This window comes from Schistocerca serialis, chromosome 5 (assembly GCF_023864345.2).
Source record: "Schistocerca serialis cubense isolate TAMUIC-IGC-003099 chromosome 5, iqSchSeri2.2, whole genome shotgun sequence".
Taxonomy (NCBI): Eukaryota; Metazoa; Arthropoda; class Insecta; order Orthoptera; family Acrididae; genus Schistocerca; species Schistocerca serialis.
The window spans coordinates 481053444-481075202 of record NC_064642.1 but is presented as its reverse complement, the minus strand read 5'-3'; the positions used below and the strand labels follow the sequence as shown (position 1 = coordinate 481075202).

At 37.5% G+C, this 21759-nt stretch overlaps 1 protein-coding gene across 3 annotated transcripts in view; it reads right to left on the bottom strand.

The window, feature by feature from the left end:
* LOC126481087 (mothers against decapentaplegic homolog 4) overlaps positions 1-21759 on the bottom strand; it is a 167435-nt gene that overhangs the window by 60253 nt on the left and 85423 nt on the right. For all 3 annotated transcript variants that reach the window (XM_050104589.1, XM_050104588.1, XM_050104590.1), the window contains 2 exons: positions 15748-15997; positions 4840-5008 (listed from right to left, as the gene is read on the bottom strand). In XM_050104589.1, coding sequence (XP_049960546.1) covers positions 4840-5008; positions 15748-15997 — 419 coding nt within the window. The remainder of the gene's footprint in view (positions 1-4839; positions 5009-15747; positions 15998-21759) is intronic.

Here is a 21759-nt window from a genome sequence, read left to right as displayed (position 1 = left end):
GGCCAGACAAACATGTGGTTCCTGAAGAGGGGCAGCAGCCTTTTCAGTAGTTGCAGGGGCAACAGTCTGGATGATTGACTGATCTGGCCTTGTAACATTAACCAAAACGGCCTTGCTGTGCTGGTACTGCGAACGGCTGAAAGCAAGGGGAAACTACAGCCGTAATTTTTCCCGAGGACATGCAGCTTTACTGTATGATTAAATGATGATGGCATCCTCTTAGGTAAAATATTCCGGAGGTAAAATAGTCCCCCATTCGGATCTCCGGGCGGGGACTACTCAAGAGGACGTCGTTATCAGGAGAAAGAAAACTGGCATTCTACGGATCGGAGCGTGGAATGTCAGATCCCTTAATCGGGCAGGTAGGTTAGAAAATTTAAAAAGGGAAATGGATAGGTTAAAGTTAGATATAGTGGGAATTAGTGAAGTTTGGTGGCAGGAGGAACAAGACTTTTGGTCAGGTGATTACAGGGTTATAAATACAAAATCAAATAGGGGTAATGCAGGAGTAGGTTTAATAATGAATAAAAAAATAGGAGTGCGGGTTAGCTACTACAAACAGCATAGTGAACGCATTATTGTGGCCAAGATAGACACAAAGCCCATGCCTACTACAGTAGTACAAGTTTATATGCCAACTAGCTCTGCAGATGACGAAGAAATTGAAGAAATGTATGATGAAATAAAAGAAATTATTCAGATTGTGAAGGGAGACGAAAATTTAATAGTCATGGGTGACTGGAATTCGAGTGTAGGAAAAGGGAGAGAAGGAAACATAGTAGGTGGATATGGATTGGGAGACAGAAATGAAAGAGGAAGCCGCCTGATAGAATTTTGCACAGAGCATAACTTAATCATAGCTAACACTTGGTTCAAGAATCATAAAAGAAAGTTGTATACCTGGAAGAATCCTGGAGATGCTAATAGGTATCAGATAGATTATATAATGGTAAGACAGAGATTTAGGAACCAGGTTTTAAATTGTAAGACATTTCCAGGGGCAGATGTGGATTCTGACCACAATCTATTGATTATGAACTGCAGATTGAAACTGAAGAAACTGCAAAAAGGTGGGAATTTAAGGAGATGGGACCTGGATAAACTGAAAGAACCAGAGGCTGTACAAAGTTTCAGGGAGAGCATAAGGGAACAATTGACAGGAATGAGGGAAAGAAATACAGTAGAAGAAGAATGGGTAGCTTTGAGGGATGAAGTAGTGAAGGCAGCAGAGGATCAAGTAGGTAAAAAGACGAGGGCTAGTAGAAATCCTTGGGTAACAGAAGAAATATTGAATTTAATTGATGAAAGGAGAAAATATAAAAATGCAGTAAATGAAGCAGGCAAAAGGGAATAAAAACGTCTCAAAAATGAGATCGACAGAAAGTGCAAAATGGCTAAGCAGGGATGGCTAGAGGACAAATGTAAGGATGTAGAGGCTTGTCTCACTAGGGGTAAGATAGATACTGCCTACAGGAAAATTAAAGAGACCTTTGGAGATAAGAGAACCACTTGTATGAATATCAAGAGCTCAGATGGCAACCCAGTTCTAAGCAAAGAAGGGAAGGCAGAAAAGTGGAAGGAGTATATAGAGGGTTTATACAAGGGCGATGTACTTGAGGACAATATTATGGAAATGGAAGAGGATGTAGGTGAAGATGAAATGGGAGATAAGATACTGCGTGAAGAGTTTGACAGAGCACTGAAAGACCTGAGTCGAAACAAGGCCCCGGGAGTAGACAACATTCCATTAGAACTACTGATGGCCTTGGGAGAGCCAGTCATGACAAAACTCTACCATCTGGTGAGCAAGATGTATGAGACAGGCGAAATACCCACAGACTTCAAGAAGAATATAATAATTCCAATACCAAAGAAAGCAGGTGTTGACAGATGTGAAAATTACCGAACTATCAGTTTAATAAGTCACAGCTGCAAAATACTAACGCGAATTCTTTACAGACGAATGGAAAGACTGGTAGAAGCGGACCTCGGGGGAGATCAGTTTGGATTCCGTAGAAATGTTGGAACACGTGAGGCAATACTAACCTTACGACTTATCTTAGAAGAAAGATTAAGAAAAGGCAAACCTACATTTCTAGCATTTGTAGATTTAGAGAAAGCTTTTGACAACGTTAACTGGAATACTCTCTTTCAAATTCTGAAGGTGGCAGGGTTAAAATACAGGGAGCGAAAGGCTATTTACAATTTGTACAGAAACCAGATGGCAGTTATAAGAGTCAAGGGGTATGAAAGGGAAGCAGTGGTTGGGAAAGGAGTGAGACAGGGTTGTAGCCTCTCCCCGATGTTATTCTATCTGTATATTGAGCAAGCAGTAAAGGAAACAAAAGAAAAATTCGGAGTAGGTATTACAATTAATGGAGAAGAAGTAAAAACTTTGAGGTTCGCCGATGACATTGTAATTCTGTCAGAGACAGCAAAGGACTTGGAAGAGCAGTTGAACGGAATGAACAGTGTCTTGAAAGGAGGATATAAGATGAACATCAACAAAAGCAAAACAAGGATAATGGAATGTAGTCAAATTAAATCGGGTGATGCTGAGGGGATTAGATTAGGAAATGAGACACTTAAAGTAGTAAAGGAGTTTTGCTATTTAGGGAGTAAAATAACTGATGATGGTCAAAGTAGAGAGGATATAAAATGTAGACTGGCAAGGGCAAGGAAATCGTTTCTGAAGAAGAGAAATTTGTTAACATCGACTATAGATTTAAGTGTCAGGAAGTCGTTTCTGAAAGTATTTGTATGGAGTGTAGCCATGTATGGAAGTGAAACATGGACGATAACCAGTTTGGACAAGAAGAGAATAGAAGCTTTCGAAATGTGGTGCTACAGAAGAATGCTGAAGATAAGGTGGGTAGATCACGTAACTAATGAGGAGGTATTGAATAGGATTGGGGAGAAGAGAAGTTTGTGGCACAACTTGACTAGAAGAAGGGATCGGTTGGTAGGACTTGTTTTGAGGCATCAAGGGATCACAAATTTAGCATTGGAGGGAAGCGTGGAGGGTAAAAATCGTAGAGGGAGACCAAGAGATGAATACACTAAGCAGATTCAGAAGGATGTAGGTTGCAGTAGATATTGGGAGATGAAGCAGCTTGCACAGGATAGAGTAGCATGGAGAGCTGCATCAAACCAGTCTCAGGACTGAAGACCACAACAACAACATTGCATATCAACAGTCTGGTAGAGATAGGAATGGAGTAGTTACTGAACTACTGTATTTTTTCTCTCTCTCTCATGAGTTGTGTCTCAGGCAAGCTGAAATAACGATGGTAACACGAATGTCAAAAGCCCTGCTAAAAGAATGGCAATCCAAAGGGGTAGCTGAATTAAATTGAGTTAGTGTGTTTCACGCTGTGCTGCTAATATGATAACCAGTGACAATTATGTGGTTTGACGGCCTAAGCAAACTACTGAAAGGGCAGATTCATCGTAACTGAACGTAAAACAAAAATTTGTGAAATTATTTGCCATTTTTAATTAAGATATATAGAATTTTTGTCTGATATTTCTGTAAAGGCAGTTCACTACTAGAGTCAGAGGGAATTTATCCATGATACATTTCATTTTATTGTTTTTGCTTGAATTTAATGTTCTTTATATTTTTTGTAATCCTTAACAACTTTTTCTATTTTCTTTTTCACATATGGCTCCAAAGAAGTATTTTAGGGTGGGGATGTAAGGGATCCATGGTTCCACACTTAAAGATAAGCATTATTTTACTCAAACAGGTCAAGGGTATGCCAAGAATTGATAGTCAAGTGCCGAGTGCTGCTAGTGAGTGGTTAGTGTTGTGAAAATGCAGTTAAGTCAGTGATTTGGGGTCATTCACTGTGGGTTGAACCCCAGCAAATGTAAGACATATACTGAATGGTGACAATGTGTTTTTACCTGAAAGTGATTATAAATACAGAATGCCGATATTACGTGTTCGCGTGTACTGTGCTGGCCAATGGGTTGTCATGAGGACAGTGTTTGATGATATTTCAATGCGTCTGACCTGTGTTGAGTTTAAGAATGGAAATGTAAGAATAGAAATGGCAGTGACTGGCTGTATATGAGAATATATAACTTTATTTTGTACAAAATGTTTGTGAGCTGGATTAATACAAAACCTCTAGTCTTTCAATGTAGCATTACCGAGGAGCCAAAACATGACTGAAGTGACTCCCTTAGTGGGCAAAACCTATTAGCACTTACCTGTTATATCGAGGTCATAAAAATAAAGGTTAGGCTGCTATAGTATTCAACTGCTAACTATGCAAGAATTTAATCGGTGGAGTTTCAAGTTCCAACACAACAATGTAATACTGATATTATTTACAATTTTCTTCAGTATCTAAGAGAGTAATCAAAATAAAAGTAAGAGCACAATACGTCTGGCATTAGTGATAACCCAACATTTCTGGTGCTGCATTTTTACTGCCCTAGACCTTTCTTTCTCACAGTCCCTCTATTGAGTTTTTGAACAATAGCTTAGAAATACTTCTACAACTGCCTGTAATTCTAAGAACTAAATCAAAAACATCTTCCAAGGCAAGTACATATAATGGCTCCTACAAAGAAGGCATTGGCATACTGCCATGTAATAAACTTACTCTTATGTAATTACTTACACGAATACACTTCACATTTGTCTTCACACAAAGTGACAAATCTGTTACATTTCAAGTGATGTACATAGTAGTATTCTACCAGAAGCCATTAGTTACAAGCACACCTATTTTAGGGGGAGGTTTTGGTGTTCGTACACAATTTCAATGTGATATATGTCAGCAACAATTATCCTTGGGGAAATAATACAGACTGAAACTTACATACCTTTATATAGGCACTAGGATAAATCTTATGTACAGCATCCCCTGGAGCTCTGCCAGCTTCCCGATCTAGGTAGTAACTCTGAACAAATACAGAATGGTCACTTAAGCATCGCAACCAAACGTCTCCTTCTCCTCTCAAATCTAGCATCACACCTTTTCCTATATGTAACCTGAAACAAAATTTCATATTACCAGAAAAGGAAGGAAGACAATCACAGCATCATTTTTTTAAAAGCATTTGTCCTTTCTGGTGATTATGGCAGTAACAATGCTGTGTTTTCATTGTGACTTTTTGTGACAATTGTACAAACAAAAGCACAGTCCACTTATCACGACATATTAAAAAAGATTGTTATTTCTTATTTGGTGAGCAATGTCTGGTAAAGTTTTGAGAGTCCTAATCTAACAATGTGATTTCTTAGCAACTCTCATCAGAAAATCCAGGCACAAGGTTATTTGAAAGTCTTGGTGCTTCTGTCCAGTTGCATTTTTGCAGTTTGTTTGTCATAAGAACACGTTATAAACTACTGTTTCTCTTTTCCATAGAGTTATTGGAACTGCCCTCCATACACCCCCCCCCCCCCCCAACCTCCTTGTTTTTACAACCTTCTAAGCAGTTTTATTCATCACACATGAAAAACAGCAATCCAAGTTATGAATTTACTGTTTCTTAGTTTTAAATAAAATGTTGAGAACAAGATACTTATACTCATCTGTCATTTTGATTTCTATGAAACACGTGAGATGTACTACAAGTACTATGAGACTGCTGTGAGCTGAACTGAGTTGTGACATCAAATGAAGCAATTTTGGATGCTGGGGGAGTGGTGTCCAGTGTGAGTGATTGTTCCTGTAACTGTGCATGTGTGATGGAGCACTTTCTCTGTTACAAATTTGATGTACTTGGGATTTTTTGTTGTATAAGAAAAGGAAAAAAAAAAAAAAAAAAAAAAAAAAAACATGGCTACTCACTCTTGCTTGTTATTGCTGTTAGAGGTAACAAGTATTGTTTTGTATCTCATAAACACTGTTTTATAGAATTATATTGTAAAAATTAAGTGATGCTGAAGTAACTGAGTTAGGTGTTGAGCGTTTTCACATAGGATGCTTTGGTTGGCGGTATTAAGTAATGAGAAAGCTTAGAGCTGTAGTAACAGCAGTTGTTTAATGGACTGAGGTAAAGTTTGACTGGTGGCAGGTAATGTTTATACAGTTTGTAAAGATAGAGAATAATTCTTGTTGAAATGGCCCATGTAAAGATGTCCTTTTTTTCCCCCAAGAGGAGACAGGATCATTAAATTTGTTGCCCTGCCTGTACCAGGATTGACTACTGCACAAAAAATAAAATCACTGTGCTGCCTCACCCTCTGCACTCTCCAGACCTGGTCCCTACAGACTCCTTTTTTATTTCCAAAGTTGAAAACCATGCTGAAAGGACAAAGAATTGCCCATTACATGTAGTGAAATGTCTAAAATGCATATCAGGTTCATTTCAAGGTGTGTTCCAACCCTCATTCTTTGTATTCCAAAAACGCCAACTGCATATCAGTTGAGCCAGCGTTGAAGCAATCTGTTTAGAAAAATCATATTTTTGCAATTACATTGTTAAACAAGTCAATTATGGCGCTAATTTATGAGGAAGCCCACATTCTGACCTTATTTATGTGCTTAGTAATGACACTGCACATGCATGGTAAAGAAACACTTATCTCCAGCATAGCAGTGAATTAGTGTTACTGTCAGGTAATTATCAGATTTAGAGAGAGAATTTTTTTTTTTTGCTGTGGATGCATAACATTTGTGCCTGTTTGGTAGTTTGCTGAATGCTTGTACAGTTCCCAGTGCCAAGTTGCTATTGCTGTAGCTGAAAACACATACCATTTGGATGTGTTCAGCAGTTTGCAAAATGCTTGTACACTTTTCAGTGCCATCAAATATTGCTTTTTATGCGGATTAGCTTCCAAGCTAGCTCTGCAGATGACGAAGAAATTGAAGAAATGTATGATGAAATAAAAGAAATTATTCAGTTTGTGAAGGGAGACGAAAATTTAATAGTCATGGGTGACTGGAATTCGAGTGTAGGAAAAGGGAGAGAAGGAAACATAGTAGGTGAATATGGATTGGGGGACAGAAATGAAAGAGGAAGCCGCCTGGTAGAATTTTGCACAGAGCACAACATAATCATAACTAACACTTGGTTTAAGAATCATGAAAGAAGGTTGTATACATGGAAGAACCCTGGAGATACTAAAAGGTATCAGATAGATTATATAATGGTAAGACAGAGATTTAGGAACCAGGTTTTAAATTGTAAGACATTTCCAGGGGCAGATGTGGACTCTGACCACAATCTATTGGTTATGACCTGTAGATTAAAACTGAAGAAGCTGCAAAAAGGTGGGAATTTAAGGAGATGGGACCTGGATAAACTAAAAGAACCGGAGGTTGTACAGAGATTCAGGGAGAGCATAAGGGAGCAATTGACAGGAATGGGGGAAATAAATACAGTAGAAGAAGAATGGGTAGCTTTGAGGGATGAAGTAGTGAAGGCAGCAGAGGATCAAGTAGGTAAAAAGACGAGGGCTAGTAGAAATCCTTGGGTAACAGAAGAAATATTGAATTTAATTGATGAAAGGAGGAAATATAAAAATGCAGTAAGTGAAACAGGCAAAAAGGAATACAAACGTCTCAAAAATGAGATCGACAGGAAGTGCAAAATGGCTAAGCAGGGATGGCTAGAGGACAAATGTAAGGATGTAGAGGCCTATCTCACTAGGGGTAAGATAGATACCGCCTACAGCAAAATTAAAGAGACCTTTGGAGATAAGAGAACGACTTGTATGAATATCAAGAGCTCAGATGGAAACCCAGTTCTAAGCAAAGAAGGGAAAGCAGAAAGGTGGAAGGAGTATATAGAGGGTTTATACAAGGGCGATGTACTTGAGGACAATATTATGGAAATGGAAGAGGATGTAGATGAAGATGAAATGGGAGATATGATACTGCGTGAAGAGTTTGACAGAGCACTGAAAGACCTGAGTCGAAACAAGGCCCCCGGAGTAGACAATATTCCATTGGAACTACTGACGGCCGTGGGAGAGCCAGTCCTGACAAAACTCTACCATCTGGTGAGCAAGATGTATGAAACAGGCGAAATACCCACAGACTTCAAGAAGAATATAATAATTCCAATCCCAAAGAAAGCAGGTGTTGACAGATGTGAAAATTACCGAACTATCAGCTTAATAAGTCACAGCTGCAAAATACTAACACGAATTCTTTACAGACGAATGGAAAAACTGGTAGAGGCCAACCTCGGGGAAGATCAGTTTGGATTCCGTAGAAACACTGGAACACGTGAGGCAATACTGACCTTACGACTTATCTTAGAAGAAAGATTAAGGAAAGGCAAACCTACGTTTCTAGCATTTGTAGACTTAGAGAAAGCTTTTGACAATGTTGACTGGAATACTCTCTTTCAAATTCTAAAGGTGGCAGGGGTAAAATACAGGGAGCGAAAGGCTATTTACAATTTGTACAGAAACCAGATGGCAGTTATAATAGTCGAGGGACATGAAAGGGAAGCAGAGGTTGGGAAGGGAGTAAGACAGGGTTGTAGCCTCTCCCCGATGTTGTTCAATCTGTATATTGAGCAAGCAGTAAAGGAAACAAAAGAAAAGTTCAGAGTAGGTATTAAAATTCATGGAGAAGAAATAAAAACTTTGAGGTTCGCCGATGACATTGTAATTCTGTCAGAGACAGCAAAGGACTTGGAAGAGCAGTTGAAGATTAGGAAATGAGGCACTTAAAGTAGTAAAGGAGTTTTGCTATTTGGGGAGCAAAATAACTGATGATGGTCGAAGTAGACAGGATATAAAATGTAGGCTGGCAATGGCAAGGAAAGCGTTTCTGAAGAAGAGAAATTTGTTAACATCCAGTATTGATTTATGTGTCAGGAAGTCATTTCTGAAAGTATTCGTATGGAGTGTAGCCATGTATGGAAGTGAAACATGGACGATAAATAGTTTGGACAAGAAGAGAATAGAAGCTTTCGAAATGTGGTGCTACAGAAGAATGCTGAAGATTAGATGGGTAGATCACGTAACTAATGAGGAAGTATTGAATAGGATTGGGGAGAAGAGAAGTTTGTGGCACAACTTGACCAGAAGAAGGGATCGGTTGGTAGGACATGTTCTGAGGCATCAAGGGATCACCAATTTAGTATTGGAGGGCAGCGTGGAGGGTAAAAATCGTAGAGGGAGACCAAGAGATGAATACACTAAGCAGATTCAGAAGGATGTAGGTTGCAGTAGGTACTGGGAGATGAAAAAGCTTGCACAGGATAGAGTAGCATGGAGAGCTGCATCAAACCAGTCTCAGGACTGAAGACCACAACAACAACAGCTTCCAAGTGAGTGTCATTAGAAATGAAACTAATTGAGACAAGATTTATGCACAAAAATGGGGTACATTCAGTCTGCTGAAGAGATGGAATACTGTCATACTGTGTTTGCAAGTTTTGCATCTTGTCTTTACCACAATTAATACTTTGTTATTTCATTGTCTGCCTGATAGACTGGAACCAAATTCTGAAAACATAATGTATTATTTTATAAAATGTATTATTTTATTTTACAATACATATTGGACTTAATAACTAACCACCTGGGAACTGTCTGCTTGTTTCAGAATATTTATTTGATTTTTCCACTTCATATAGGTGAAGAAGTTCTGATGATAAGACAATTTTAAGTGTTGAGTGGCTTTGGTTCCTGCGGTGCTACATTTTGGTGTATACTGCAATTTATGTCATGGCATGCACTAATGAGATGTAAATGGTTTTGCACTAGTGAGACGTACACAGTTGTTATTAATCTTAAGTGTCTGTGTAACATTTGGTGGATACCATGGTAAAATGACCTTTTAGGGCATTGTTTGTTACTTCATAATCTGCATGTAGTACATTTTTCTACCTCTACATCCACATAGATACTCCGCAAGCCACTGTACAATGTGTGGCAGAAGGTACCCTGTACCACTGCTTGTCATTTCCTCTCCTGTTCCACTTGCAAATAGAGGGAGGGAAAAATGACTGACTGTACGCCTCTGTATGAGCCCTAATTTCTGGTATCTTATATTTGTGGACCTTATACACTATGTATGTTGGCACCAGTAGAATAATTTGGCAGTTAGCTTCAAATACTGGTTCTCTAAATCTTCTCTAAATCTCCCTCCAGGGATTCTCATTTGAGTTCCCAAAGCATCTCCATAACACTAACGTGTAGTTCGAACCTACTGGTAACAAGTCTAGCAGCCAGCCTCTGAACTGTTTCGACGTCTTCCTTCAGTTCGACCTGGTATGGATCCCAAACACTTGAGTAGTACTCAAGAACAGGTCGCACCAGCATCCTATATACGATCTCCTTTACAGATGAACCACACTTTTCCAAAAATTCTCCCAATAAACCAAAGTCGACCATTTGCCTTCCCTACCACAGTTTTCACATCCTCGTTCCACCTCATATCACTTTGCAACATTAAGCCCAGATATTTAAACAACTTGACTGTGTCAATCAGGACACTAGTAATACAGTATCCAAACATTACAGGTTTTTTCTTCTTACTCATACACATTAACTTACATTTTTCCACATTTAGGGCTAGCTGCCATTCATCACACCAAATGGAAATTTTGTCTAAGCTATTTTGTATCTTCCAACAGTCACTCAATTTTGACACTTTGCTATACACAACGGTATCATCAGCAAACAACCGCAGATTGTTGCCCACCCTGTTCACCGAATCATCTATGTATATAGAGAACAACATCGGTCCTATCACACTTCCGTGGGGCACTCCTGACAATACCCTTATCTGTGATGAACACTTGTCGTTGAGGACAACATCCTGTGTTGTATTATTCTTAGTATAAGTCTTGGAGCCACTCACATATCAGTGAACTTATTCCATATGCTCATACCTACGTTAACAGCCTGCAATGGGGTGCTGTGGCTAATGATTTCTGGAAATTTAGATATATGAAATCTGCTTGTTGTACTTCATCCATAGTTCTTAGTATATCATGAGAGAAAAGGGCATGCCGAGTTTCGCATTAGTGGTGCTCTCTAAAACCATGCTGAATTGTGGACATAAACTTCTTAGTCTCAAGATTGTTAATTCTATTTGAACTGAGAATATGTTCAAGGATTCTGCAGCAAACAGAAGCTATGGATATTGGTCTGTAATTTTGCAGGTCCGTTCTTTTACATTTCGTACATACTGGAGTGACCTGTGCTTAATTCCTGTCACTTGGGACTTTGTGCTGGGTGAGAGATTCACAATAAGTGCAAACTAGGTAGGGCGCCAATGCTGTAGAGTACTCTTTGTGAAACTGAACTGGGGCCCATAAGGACCTAATGATTTATTTGCTTTCAAATCTTTCAGTTGTTTCTCTACATCAGGTGTGCTTATTCCTATGTTGTCCATATGGGGGTCTGCCCAATGGTCAAATGATGGTATGTTTGTATGGTTCTCCTGTGTAAACGATTTCTTGAATCTGAAATTTAAAACTTTGGCATTTCTTTTGCTATCTTCAACTGCCACACCTGACCTTCAACTGCCACACCTGACTGGTCAACCGGGGACCAAACAGAAGCCCTAGACCCGATTAGCGATTTTACAAAAGAGCAGAGTTTTTCGTGTTCTCTGCCAGATATTTTGCTAAGGTGTGATGGAGGTAGTAGTTGTATGCTTTGTGCATAGATCTTTTCACAGATGCATGAATCTCTACTAACCTTCGCTTATCGTCACTTGTGCGTCTTCTTTTGAACCTAGAGTGCAACAGCCTCTGATTCCTCAGCATCTTCTGAATTTCCTTATTAAACCATGGTGGGTCTTTTCCATCCTTTATTAACTTACTAAATACATAACTCTCCAGACCACAATTTTCAATCTGCTTAAACTTTACCGATAATTCATCTATATCCACCTTACTGGAACTAAGTGATGCCAATTCACTATCTAAGTGAGATGTTAATACCTGCTTGTCTGCTCTACCTAGCAGAAACACTCTCCCAACCTTCTTGACTGATTTATTAGCTTTCATAATCATAGTTGCTATAATGACATCATGACTGCTAATCCTCATTTCTTTACCGACATTGTCGATAAGGTCTATCCTATTTGTAGCTACAAGGTCTACGATATTTCCACAGCTTGTAGGCTGCCAAGCTAGCTGCTCAAGACAATACACCTCATGCGAATGTAGGTAATATCTGACTTATAGCTGTTATAAGTTCTAATTTTTGTGTCACTTCATTATGTCTGTAAACTTGTACTTACCTTCTGGTCTATGTTTTTCATTGCTGTTGTAGATAAAGTGATTCAAATGTCTATTCCGCTTCACGGTATTCACTTATAACTTTAACTTTATAATTCCTGCTTAACAAGTACAGCCTTCTGGATATTGATAGGATCCTGATTTTGAAAGATCTTTCCATTTGACAAATAGAAATGCAATAAACGACAAACACATTTCTGTTAAAGACATCAGAAGTGGGTTCTGTTAGTAAAAGTTGGTCTGATTTTGGGTATTGTGTGTTCAAGTGGACTGCATTCATCAGTTGTGGTGGGAGTTTTTTGGTATCACACAGATATCTACGTCCCTTATGAGACTAATACCTTAAACATACTCAGTGCCTCAGAGCCTGCATTCCAATCAGTGTTTTGCCTTTTCTATAAACACCTTAGCATGTTGCCATATGTTAATGTAATATGTGAGACAGCCAACATTTGTAGAGGTACACAAGTTGCAGCAGGTACATCTGCCTTGGTGTACTCTACTAAAAGTAGTAAATCAAATAACAAAACAATAGCAGCTTTCTTTCCCAGCTTCCTTTACCATACAACAACACTTTTAGCCTGTTTTGTTGTCGCACACTCTACATATTTCCTAATGTTTTGCATATAAGAAGTCTGTTCCAAAAATTCCTGAACATTCTTTATTTCACACCAATGGTTTGTTGGAGTGAAATGCAGCTGGCATCCTTGCACATGCCTGTGTTTAATGTGTAACTGCTAGAAGTTTCATTGTTGTATGTCTGTTAGCTATTGTTCAGTGCTGTACTGAGTAGAACTTTGTGTCCCACAGTTTGAGAATTTTGAGATAGCAGAAGTAGAGGCGCAACATGCCTACACTAAACTTTGCGTGAAACTCAATAAAACCTTTTCAGAGACACACCAAGTCTTGCAGGAAGCCTACGCTTCTCCAGAAACTGTATTGAGAAACTAGTGCAACAATCCACGTGCAATGAAAATATTTTAGACATTGTGGCAAAACATAGATCTGACCTTATTGACACTGTCAGAGTAGAGACAGGGATTAGTGAACACTATGTCTTTGCCACTATGGTTAATAAAGTTAGTAAATACATCCTTCAGACTAGGAGAGTTTTTACTCTGGAAAGAGCTGAAAAGCAGTAATTAGCATTCTTCTTAGACAATGAATGAACATCATTTATTTCCAATACGATGAGCATGGAGAGATTGTGGGCAAAGTATAAACTGATTGTAAATCACACTAGAAACCTAGAAAATTCTGGTCTTAAATAAAATCTCCAAGTAGGTCAAAGCCTTCTATTTGGTCACTCATAGATCAGTCTGGTGCAGCAATAAAAGACAGTAAAACGAAAGCTGAAATTTTAAATCTTGCATTTAAAAAACTGTTCATGCAGGACGCTTATACATACATACTGTAAATATCATTTGACCATCACACTAACTCCCATATGGACGACACAGAAATAGGCATCCCTGGCTTTGAAAACAGCTGAAAGAACTGAAAACAAATAAGTTGCCTGGTCCAGATGGAATGTCAATTTAGTTTTACAGCACTCGGCACTGGCCCCATACTTAGCTTGCATTTATCACAAAATTTTTGCCAAGTGGAAAGTCCCAAGCGAATGGAAAAAGTGCAGTTGACTCTTGCATATATGGAGGTAAAGTACAGACCAATATCCTTAACAATGGTTTGCTGAATAATTCTAAATTCGAGCATAATAAATTCCTTCAGAGATAAGACAAATCATGTGAAACTTAGCTTCCCATTTCTTGCATGATGTCCTGCGAACACTGGATGAAAGTCAACAGGCGGATTTCATATTCATAGATTTCTAGAAAGTGTTTGGCACAGATCCACAGATCCACGAAGGTCCGAACATACGGTACAGGTTCTCAGATGTGTGTGTGGCTTGAAGACTTTTTAAATAATAGAACTAAGTACACTGTCCGGGACAGAAGTGCCCTAGGGAAGTGTAATAGGATTGCTCTTGTTCACAGTATAAGTAAATAATCTGACAAGACAGGATGATCAGGAATTTGTTACTGTTTGCTGATTCTGTTGTAATGTACAGGGAAACTGTTTGCTTTGATTGACTGTAGGAGGAAACCAGATGATCCGAATAAAATTTCTATTTGGTGTGATGAGTGCTCGAAATGTGAAAAAAGGAAAGTTAACGAAGTAAGATAAAAAAAATTCTGTTGTGCCCAGATTCAGTACTAGTGGTGTGTTATTTGACGCAGTCACAGCTATTAAATATCTAGATGTAGTGCTGCAAACTGACATGAAATGGAATGAGTATGTAAGATCAGTTGTAGGAGAGGCGAACTATTGACTTTAATTTATTGGAAGAATACTAGGGAATTGAAGTTCACATATAAAAGAGACTCCCTACAGAAAACTTGTACAATGCTTTCTTGAGTGATGCTTGAGTGTTTGGTATTTCCATGAGATCAGATCAAAGGATTACATCAAAGCAATGCTGAGGCATGTCACCAGATTTGTTAATGGGAGGTTTGGTCAACATACAATTCTTACAGAAATGCTCCAAGAACTCAAATGGAAATCCTGGAGGTCGGATGACATTCCTTTTGCGAAACACTGTTGGGAATACACAAAAATTGTAATATCATATGTGGAAAATTATTTAACACAATTAAATGAAATTATTATACACATAAAACAAATACGTATTACAGGCCACTGAAGAGGCTTCATAAATAAAAAGAAGCAAAATGTGTATGGCGTTTAGTTGCATAGGTGGATAATGTAGAAGCAACAAGTAATGATAGAGAACGCAAGAATTACCACTGAGAAAATTTAGAGAAGAAGCCTTTATGACAGACTGTTGATATCTCATAGACTGGTATAAATAAATGATTACAGTTTGGTATTAAAAAAGCTACATCACAGGAAGAGAAGAAAGTGATTGCATCTTGAGCTGCAGTGTATCCAACTTGGTTTAGGTGGTGCAATACAACAGTGAAGGTGTAACTATACACTGACAGTAAAAATGAAAACTCCAAAAGACAAGCTAAAAGAAAAGAATGGAGGCACATCACTTTGGGATAGTTAATCAAACTTATAAAGGGGGAGAGGACATTGGAGATATTAAAGGAAAGTAAAAACAAGAAATCCAGGAAAAGGAAAACATGAATTTAAAGAAAGGATACCGAAAACAAAAAGAAATTACATAATAGTTATGATTAGGAGAAGTAAATCCTGATAACCTGAAAGTACTGGTAGGTCGTGCAGTTTGAAAATGGGTCAAACACAGTAACTGAAGATAAGAAAAGACAAGCAATAATGTAAAGAATAAACAAACCAACGCACCAAAAATGAACAGTATCAAGAAGTACTAACTGCACTGGTTTGGAATCAATGTTTAATTTTCAAAGGGTTATAAATCAGATCTATATCTTTAAAAATTGCCATTAAAAACAGTTAAAGAAATGAAGATTAGTGTCACAATCTCTATTTACAAATTATTTGCAGTGAAACTTCACTGAAAATAACATTCACACTCTTGGTATTTGTCATATATAATCATTACTTTTGATATAATTTTTGTACCTTGCTTTTTCACTTTGTTCAGTTCTGTGTACATTGCTAAGAGCTCCAAGGCAAAAGCGATTTCCTCCAGAAGGATCAACATAGCCATCAATAGTTACATTAGGACACGATGAAGGCACCTTGAACGTTTCTCCAACTTGTGTGTCCAGTTCAAAATAGGCAACAGAACACCAATATTCAGGTGCTGGCTGGGTTGATAACAGCCCTGTCATTGGAACATCCGAAGCTAACTGTCCAGTGCTTGGACTCCCTATGGACAAAATTATACATTTCATACATATATAAAAATCAGTAAAGTAAAATGCTGTAATTAATATTACTTCATGATGCAAACAAAAAATTACATATATTGCAGTCCTGAGAATGTGGAAAAAAACAGTGATGGATCTATGACACAATAATCATTAGAATACAAACACCTAACAATTTTTTGGGTTAATCTGAAGCCATAACAGACAACAGTGCTATATTAATCATTAAGTACATTATTAAACAAATCTTTTAGCTGTATTTGACTTCTACGAAAGAAACCTATGGAATTTTCTGCAAATGTACTAGTATACCCCTAAGATATGTTTAACTCAAACAATGGAAATTTGGCGCTGGAATATGAATTAAGATTGACTGCTTCTCATAGCACAGAGGAGGTATTTAGCAGTAGACAGGCACTTTAAAAAGTAGACTGTTGATTAAGTTATTGGACTAAGTCCCTATTTCCTTACCGATTATGACATGTAAGAATCTATAAGTCAAAGTTTTTTAAGCCAATCACCTATTTTAGAAGGTACTGCATGTTTGAAACAGGTAAGTCAATTGGGAAAACTGTTAAAATTTTAAGTAGGCTGAATGAGTAGCCACTAGTTAGTTTCAAGAGGCTAATTCCTAGTGCTGCTGGCAGAAACATTTAATGTATAAATGTGAAAACTGGAAAAAGCAAGCTGTAATTCAAATGAGTGAGTGGTCTTTTGTAAACCTCTGCTGAGCCATTGGAGAAGCTTATTTTCCTTGAGGAATGTGCATGGATTCCAGCATAGAATATGCTCTAGAATTGTGCAACAGACGTTTGTTAGGAGGTGTTGAGTAGCGGACAAACACATTTAAAAGTAGAATGTTGGATAGCTATGCGACTATGGCTTTGCCTCCCCTCCACCACCCCCCACTCCTCCCCACACACACACACACACACACACACACACACACACACAAGAATGACAGTGGCTCTGTGTGTGTGTGTGTGTGTGTGTGTGGGTGGGCGCGCGCACACTGTACAGTCCTACAGCATTTTGTATGTTCAAACATACACGAATTCCTCAAGAAAATTAAGCTTTTCCAATGGCTCTGCAGACGTTTACGTACAACCACTCACTCATTTGAAACATCACTTGATTTTTTTTTTCCATTTTTCACATTTCTGCTTTAAATATCTCTACCAGCAGCACTATGAATTTTCCCTCCTGAAGCTCAGTACTGTCCAGCCATTCTGCCTCTTGAAATTTTAACAGTCTTCACAATTGAATAACCTGTCTGAAAGAATGAGTACCTTCCAAAATAAGTGACTGGCTCAAAAATTATGACTAATAGAACCTGATATGTCACAATGGAAAAGGAGTGTTACACACAGCGTGCCTTTAAGAAATGTAATAGGACTGCAAACGTTTTCAACATATAGGCATAATTTATTACATGAGGTTAACAAAGGTCTCTGATTGTTCATTAAGAATGGTGGTGTCTGCAGAATAGTATTGTCACTAGATGTCAGTAAGGAAAGGAAATGTGACTTAAACAAAATTTCCCCTCAGTGACTGAATGGCAGCTGCTCTTAAACAGGGATGACGACAAGATGAATATAAATAATAAGAAAAAGGAACTGTTAGTATCTTACAGAAGATGTAAAATGATTTGAATTTATAACAGTAACATGACTGCATAAGAAATGGAATAGAACAGAATGAAAACTTGCAGTCAGTAGGAGGGAAGGCAAAGGATTGAAATTGAATGTTGTGAGTATTCTGAGATAGTAAAGAGTATTTATTAAGGAAACTGCATACAAAATTTTAGAGCACATTATTAATAGAAAAATGATCATATGATCTAACAACAACCTTGCATATTATATAATTGGGCTTGATAACTTAAGTTGCCAGTCAAAATGAATGTCAGAGAAAAACTACGCATCAGTAACACATTAATTCCAATGGCATCAAAACTGACCAATTATTGTGTTTTCATTCATTATAATCAAAAGCTGCTGATTGTCCCATCCCATTTCCATCTGTATTAGTGTTGTTCTGCTTCTCCTACCCTATGTGTCTTAAATACTCCAATTTGGCTTACATTATCTCTATTTCATTTATGTCATTTGAATGTAACAATAACAATTATTACATTTTCTTACTGTAACCATACATTTCTTTTTTCATTCTCTCAGTTCCCCTCACTCTTTTCCTGCATTTACATTTGTATTTCATTACCTCAAAGTTAAGTTCTCACCACTGTGTTACTGATTATTAAAAATATTCTGAATCTGAATCATTTAGTGGCATAAATGTTTTTATGTGACTAAAAGAAACATCAGAACAATACAGCAGTCACTCCATCAAAAGAGACTGTTGATATACAGTGGCATTAGTCCACATTTTTCTTCATATTTAACTGTTGTTGTTGTTGTTGTCGTCATTGTTGTCTTCAGTCCAGAGACTGGTTTTTGATGCAGCTCTCCATACTACTCTATCCTGTGCTAGCCTCTATCTTCGAGTAACCACTGCAACCTACATTCTTCTGAATCTGTTTAGTGTATTCATCTCTTGGTCTCTCTTTATAATTTTTACCTCCCGCACTTCTCTCCAATACTGTATTGGTGATCCTTTGGTGCCTCAGAACGTGTCCTAGAAACCAATCCCTTCTTCTAGTCAAGTTGGGCCACAAATTCCTCTTCTCCCCAATTCTATTCAGTACTTCCTCATTAGTTATGTGCTCTACCCATCTAATCCTCAGCATTCTCCTGTAGTACCACATTTCAAAAGCTTCTATTCTTTTCTTGTCTAAACTATTTATCGTGCATTTTTCACTTCCATACATGGCTACACTCCATACAAATACTTTCAGAAACGACTTCCTGACACTAAAATCTATACACGATGTTAACAAATTTCTCTTCTTCAGAAACACTTTCCTTGACATTGCCAGTCTACATTTTATATCTTCCCTACTTTGACCATCATCAGTTATTTTGCTCCCCAAATAGCAAAACTCATTTACTACTTTAAGTGTCTCATTTCCTAATGTAATTCCCCTACCATCACCTGATTTAATTCGATTACATTCCATTATCCTCATTTTGCTTTTGTTGATGTTCATCTTATATCCTCCTTTTATTTATTTATTTATTTCATGTTCCGTAGATCCTGGAAACGAGTGAATCGAAAGGATATGGAACGTGTCAAATTGTACATAGTTCAAGCATAACTTGTACAAATACATACAATAAAGATACAATGTAAATAAAAGCAATAGACAACAGCACAATCAATAAACAGAAAACTGTTTTTCACATATTAAGGATAAGTAATATATATATGATACGGCATGTGTCTGATTGTACACACCCGAAATATATCTTACATAAATGCAACAAAAAGATACAATGTAAATAAGATACCAACTAAACAACAGCACATTCAACTACCAGAAAGTTTTTGTTTCACATGTTAAGGATGAGTAATATATACAGGAATCAAGATAAGTTCACTATTCCAAGGGAAATACAGAAATACCAAAAACAAAAAAAAAAAAAAAAAACAAAAAAATTTCATATTCCCATTCAAAACAAAATTAATTATACTATTTAAAAAACACTTGCAAGTTTAGTGATTACATACATTTTCTTTTTGAAAAAAGCAGAACATTATGGTTTGGGTGGTACCACTGGTTCGTGGCTTAAGTCATACCTAAAGGACCAAAAGCAGACTGTAATGCTGAATGGCACATTCACGGAACCTGCCTCATCTGAGTGGGGCACAGTAAGTTGTGGTGTGCCACAAGGCTCTGTTTTGGCTCTACTGCTGTTTCTCATCTTCATTAATGATCTCCCACTTTGTTCTGATACAAAGAGTAAATTTACTATTTTTGCAGATGACACTTCAATTCTAATTGATGATTTTACAGACACTGTCGATTCCGTTCAACTGCTCTTCCAGATCCTTTGCTGTCTCTGAAAGAATTACAATATTATCGACAAACCGCAAAGTTTTTATTTCTTCTCCATGGATTTTAATTCCTACTTCGAATTTTTCTTTTGTTTCCTTTATTCCTTGCTGAATTGTACAGACTGAATAACATCGAGGATAGGCTACAACGCTGTCTCGCTCCCTTCCCAACCACTGCTTCCCTTTCATGCCCCTTGACTCTTACAACTGCCATATGGTTTCTGTACAAATTGTAAATAGCCTTTCGCTCCCTGTATTTTACCCCTGCGACCTTCAGGATTTGAAAAAGTATTCCAGTCAACATTGTCAAAAGCTTTCTCTAAGTCTACAAATCCTACAAACATAGGTTTGCCTTTCCTGAATCCATCTTCTAAGATAACTTGTAGGGTCAGTATTGCCTCATGTGTTGCAATATTTCTACGGGATCCAAATTGATCTTCCCTGAGGTCAGCTTCTACCAGTTTTTCCATCTGTCTCTAAAGAATTATTAAACTGACAGTTCGGTAATTTTCACATCCGTCAACACCTGCTTTCTTTGAGATTGGAATTATTATTCTTCTTGAAGTCTGAGGGTATTTTGCCTGTCTCATATGTCTTGCTCACCAGATAGTAGAGTTTTGTCAGGTCTGGCTCTCCCAAGGCTATCAGTAGTATTGATTTAAATATCTGAATCATTTATTTCATTACACTTGTTTTGTGTAGGCTCACTGAGTGTATATGTTGTGAGACACACCAACAGAGACCTTTGTGAACTTGAAGTAGACACTGTTCAAGCTCTACTCGATTGCAGTAGTGCAGATGGTGAGTGTTAAATAAATTAATACTCAAGCAGCTTTTAATTCTAAATTCAAAGAATGAAAATGACCTCTTTTTTTTTTTTTTGTAGTAGTTAGCCATACTTGAGTGATGTTTACGCCTACCCCTTTGGTGTGTTAAAAGTATTGCTGTGAGAGAATCAGGTCACTGCTTACTGCATAATTGAATAATAATTCAAGTGGTACTGTTAGATCGTGGAAGTTGTTCTTTTTTATTATTTTGGAAGTAAAATATAAGCTGAGAATTTTACCTGTAAATTCACAGACTTGATTAGCTACAGCATGAAAACACAACTTTTCACTGAATAAATGACCTCTTTTCTGTAGTTAACATTCTTTATAGACTTAGAAGCACGTGCAGAACAACAGACCATTGACGAGTCCTCAATGGAATTACACAATCGAGTAACAAGTACAGACTATCACTCTTCTTGAGATTTATAGTATCTGAGAAAGCTTTTGACTAAATTAAATAAAAAGCCCTTATTAACAGCCCTGGAGAAACAAGGCATTGATTCAACAGCTGAAGTGTGCTAAAGAATGTGAACATCAATATTACAGCTTCCATTAGACTTCATAATGATGAAGAGAAATTCAGACATGGGGGGAAAAAAAAGTGTCAAGCATGGATATTCCTATCATTGTAACTATTCCCAGCAGCCCTAAAGGAAATTCTCAGATCACTAAACAAGGAAAAGAAAGAAGGAATATGAGTTATTGGAAATATACCTGAACTACCTTCACACTGCTCAAGACATTTTACTTAGCCTCTTGTGAATATAAACTTAAAAACTAAATGAAGAACTTAATAGAGCCAGTTTGAAAATAAGCCTGAAAATAAATTACAATAAAAGAAAAATAACATACAAAAACACATCAAAAATAAAATAGTACAAATTAACAATGCGGTCATAAAAGCACTTCCGGAGGTTTTGCATTTACACGTGTTGAAGATGACAACTGTATAAGCAGAAAAAATAAATAAACAGAAA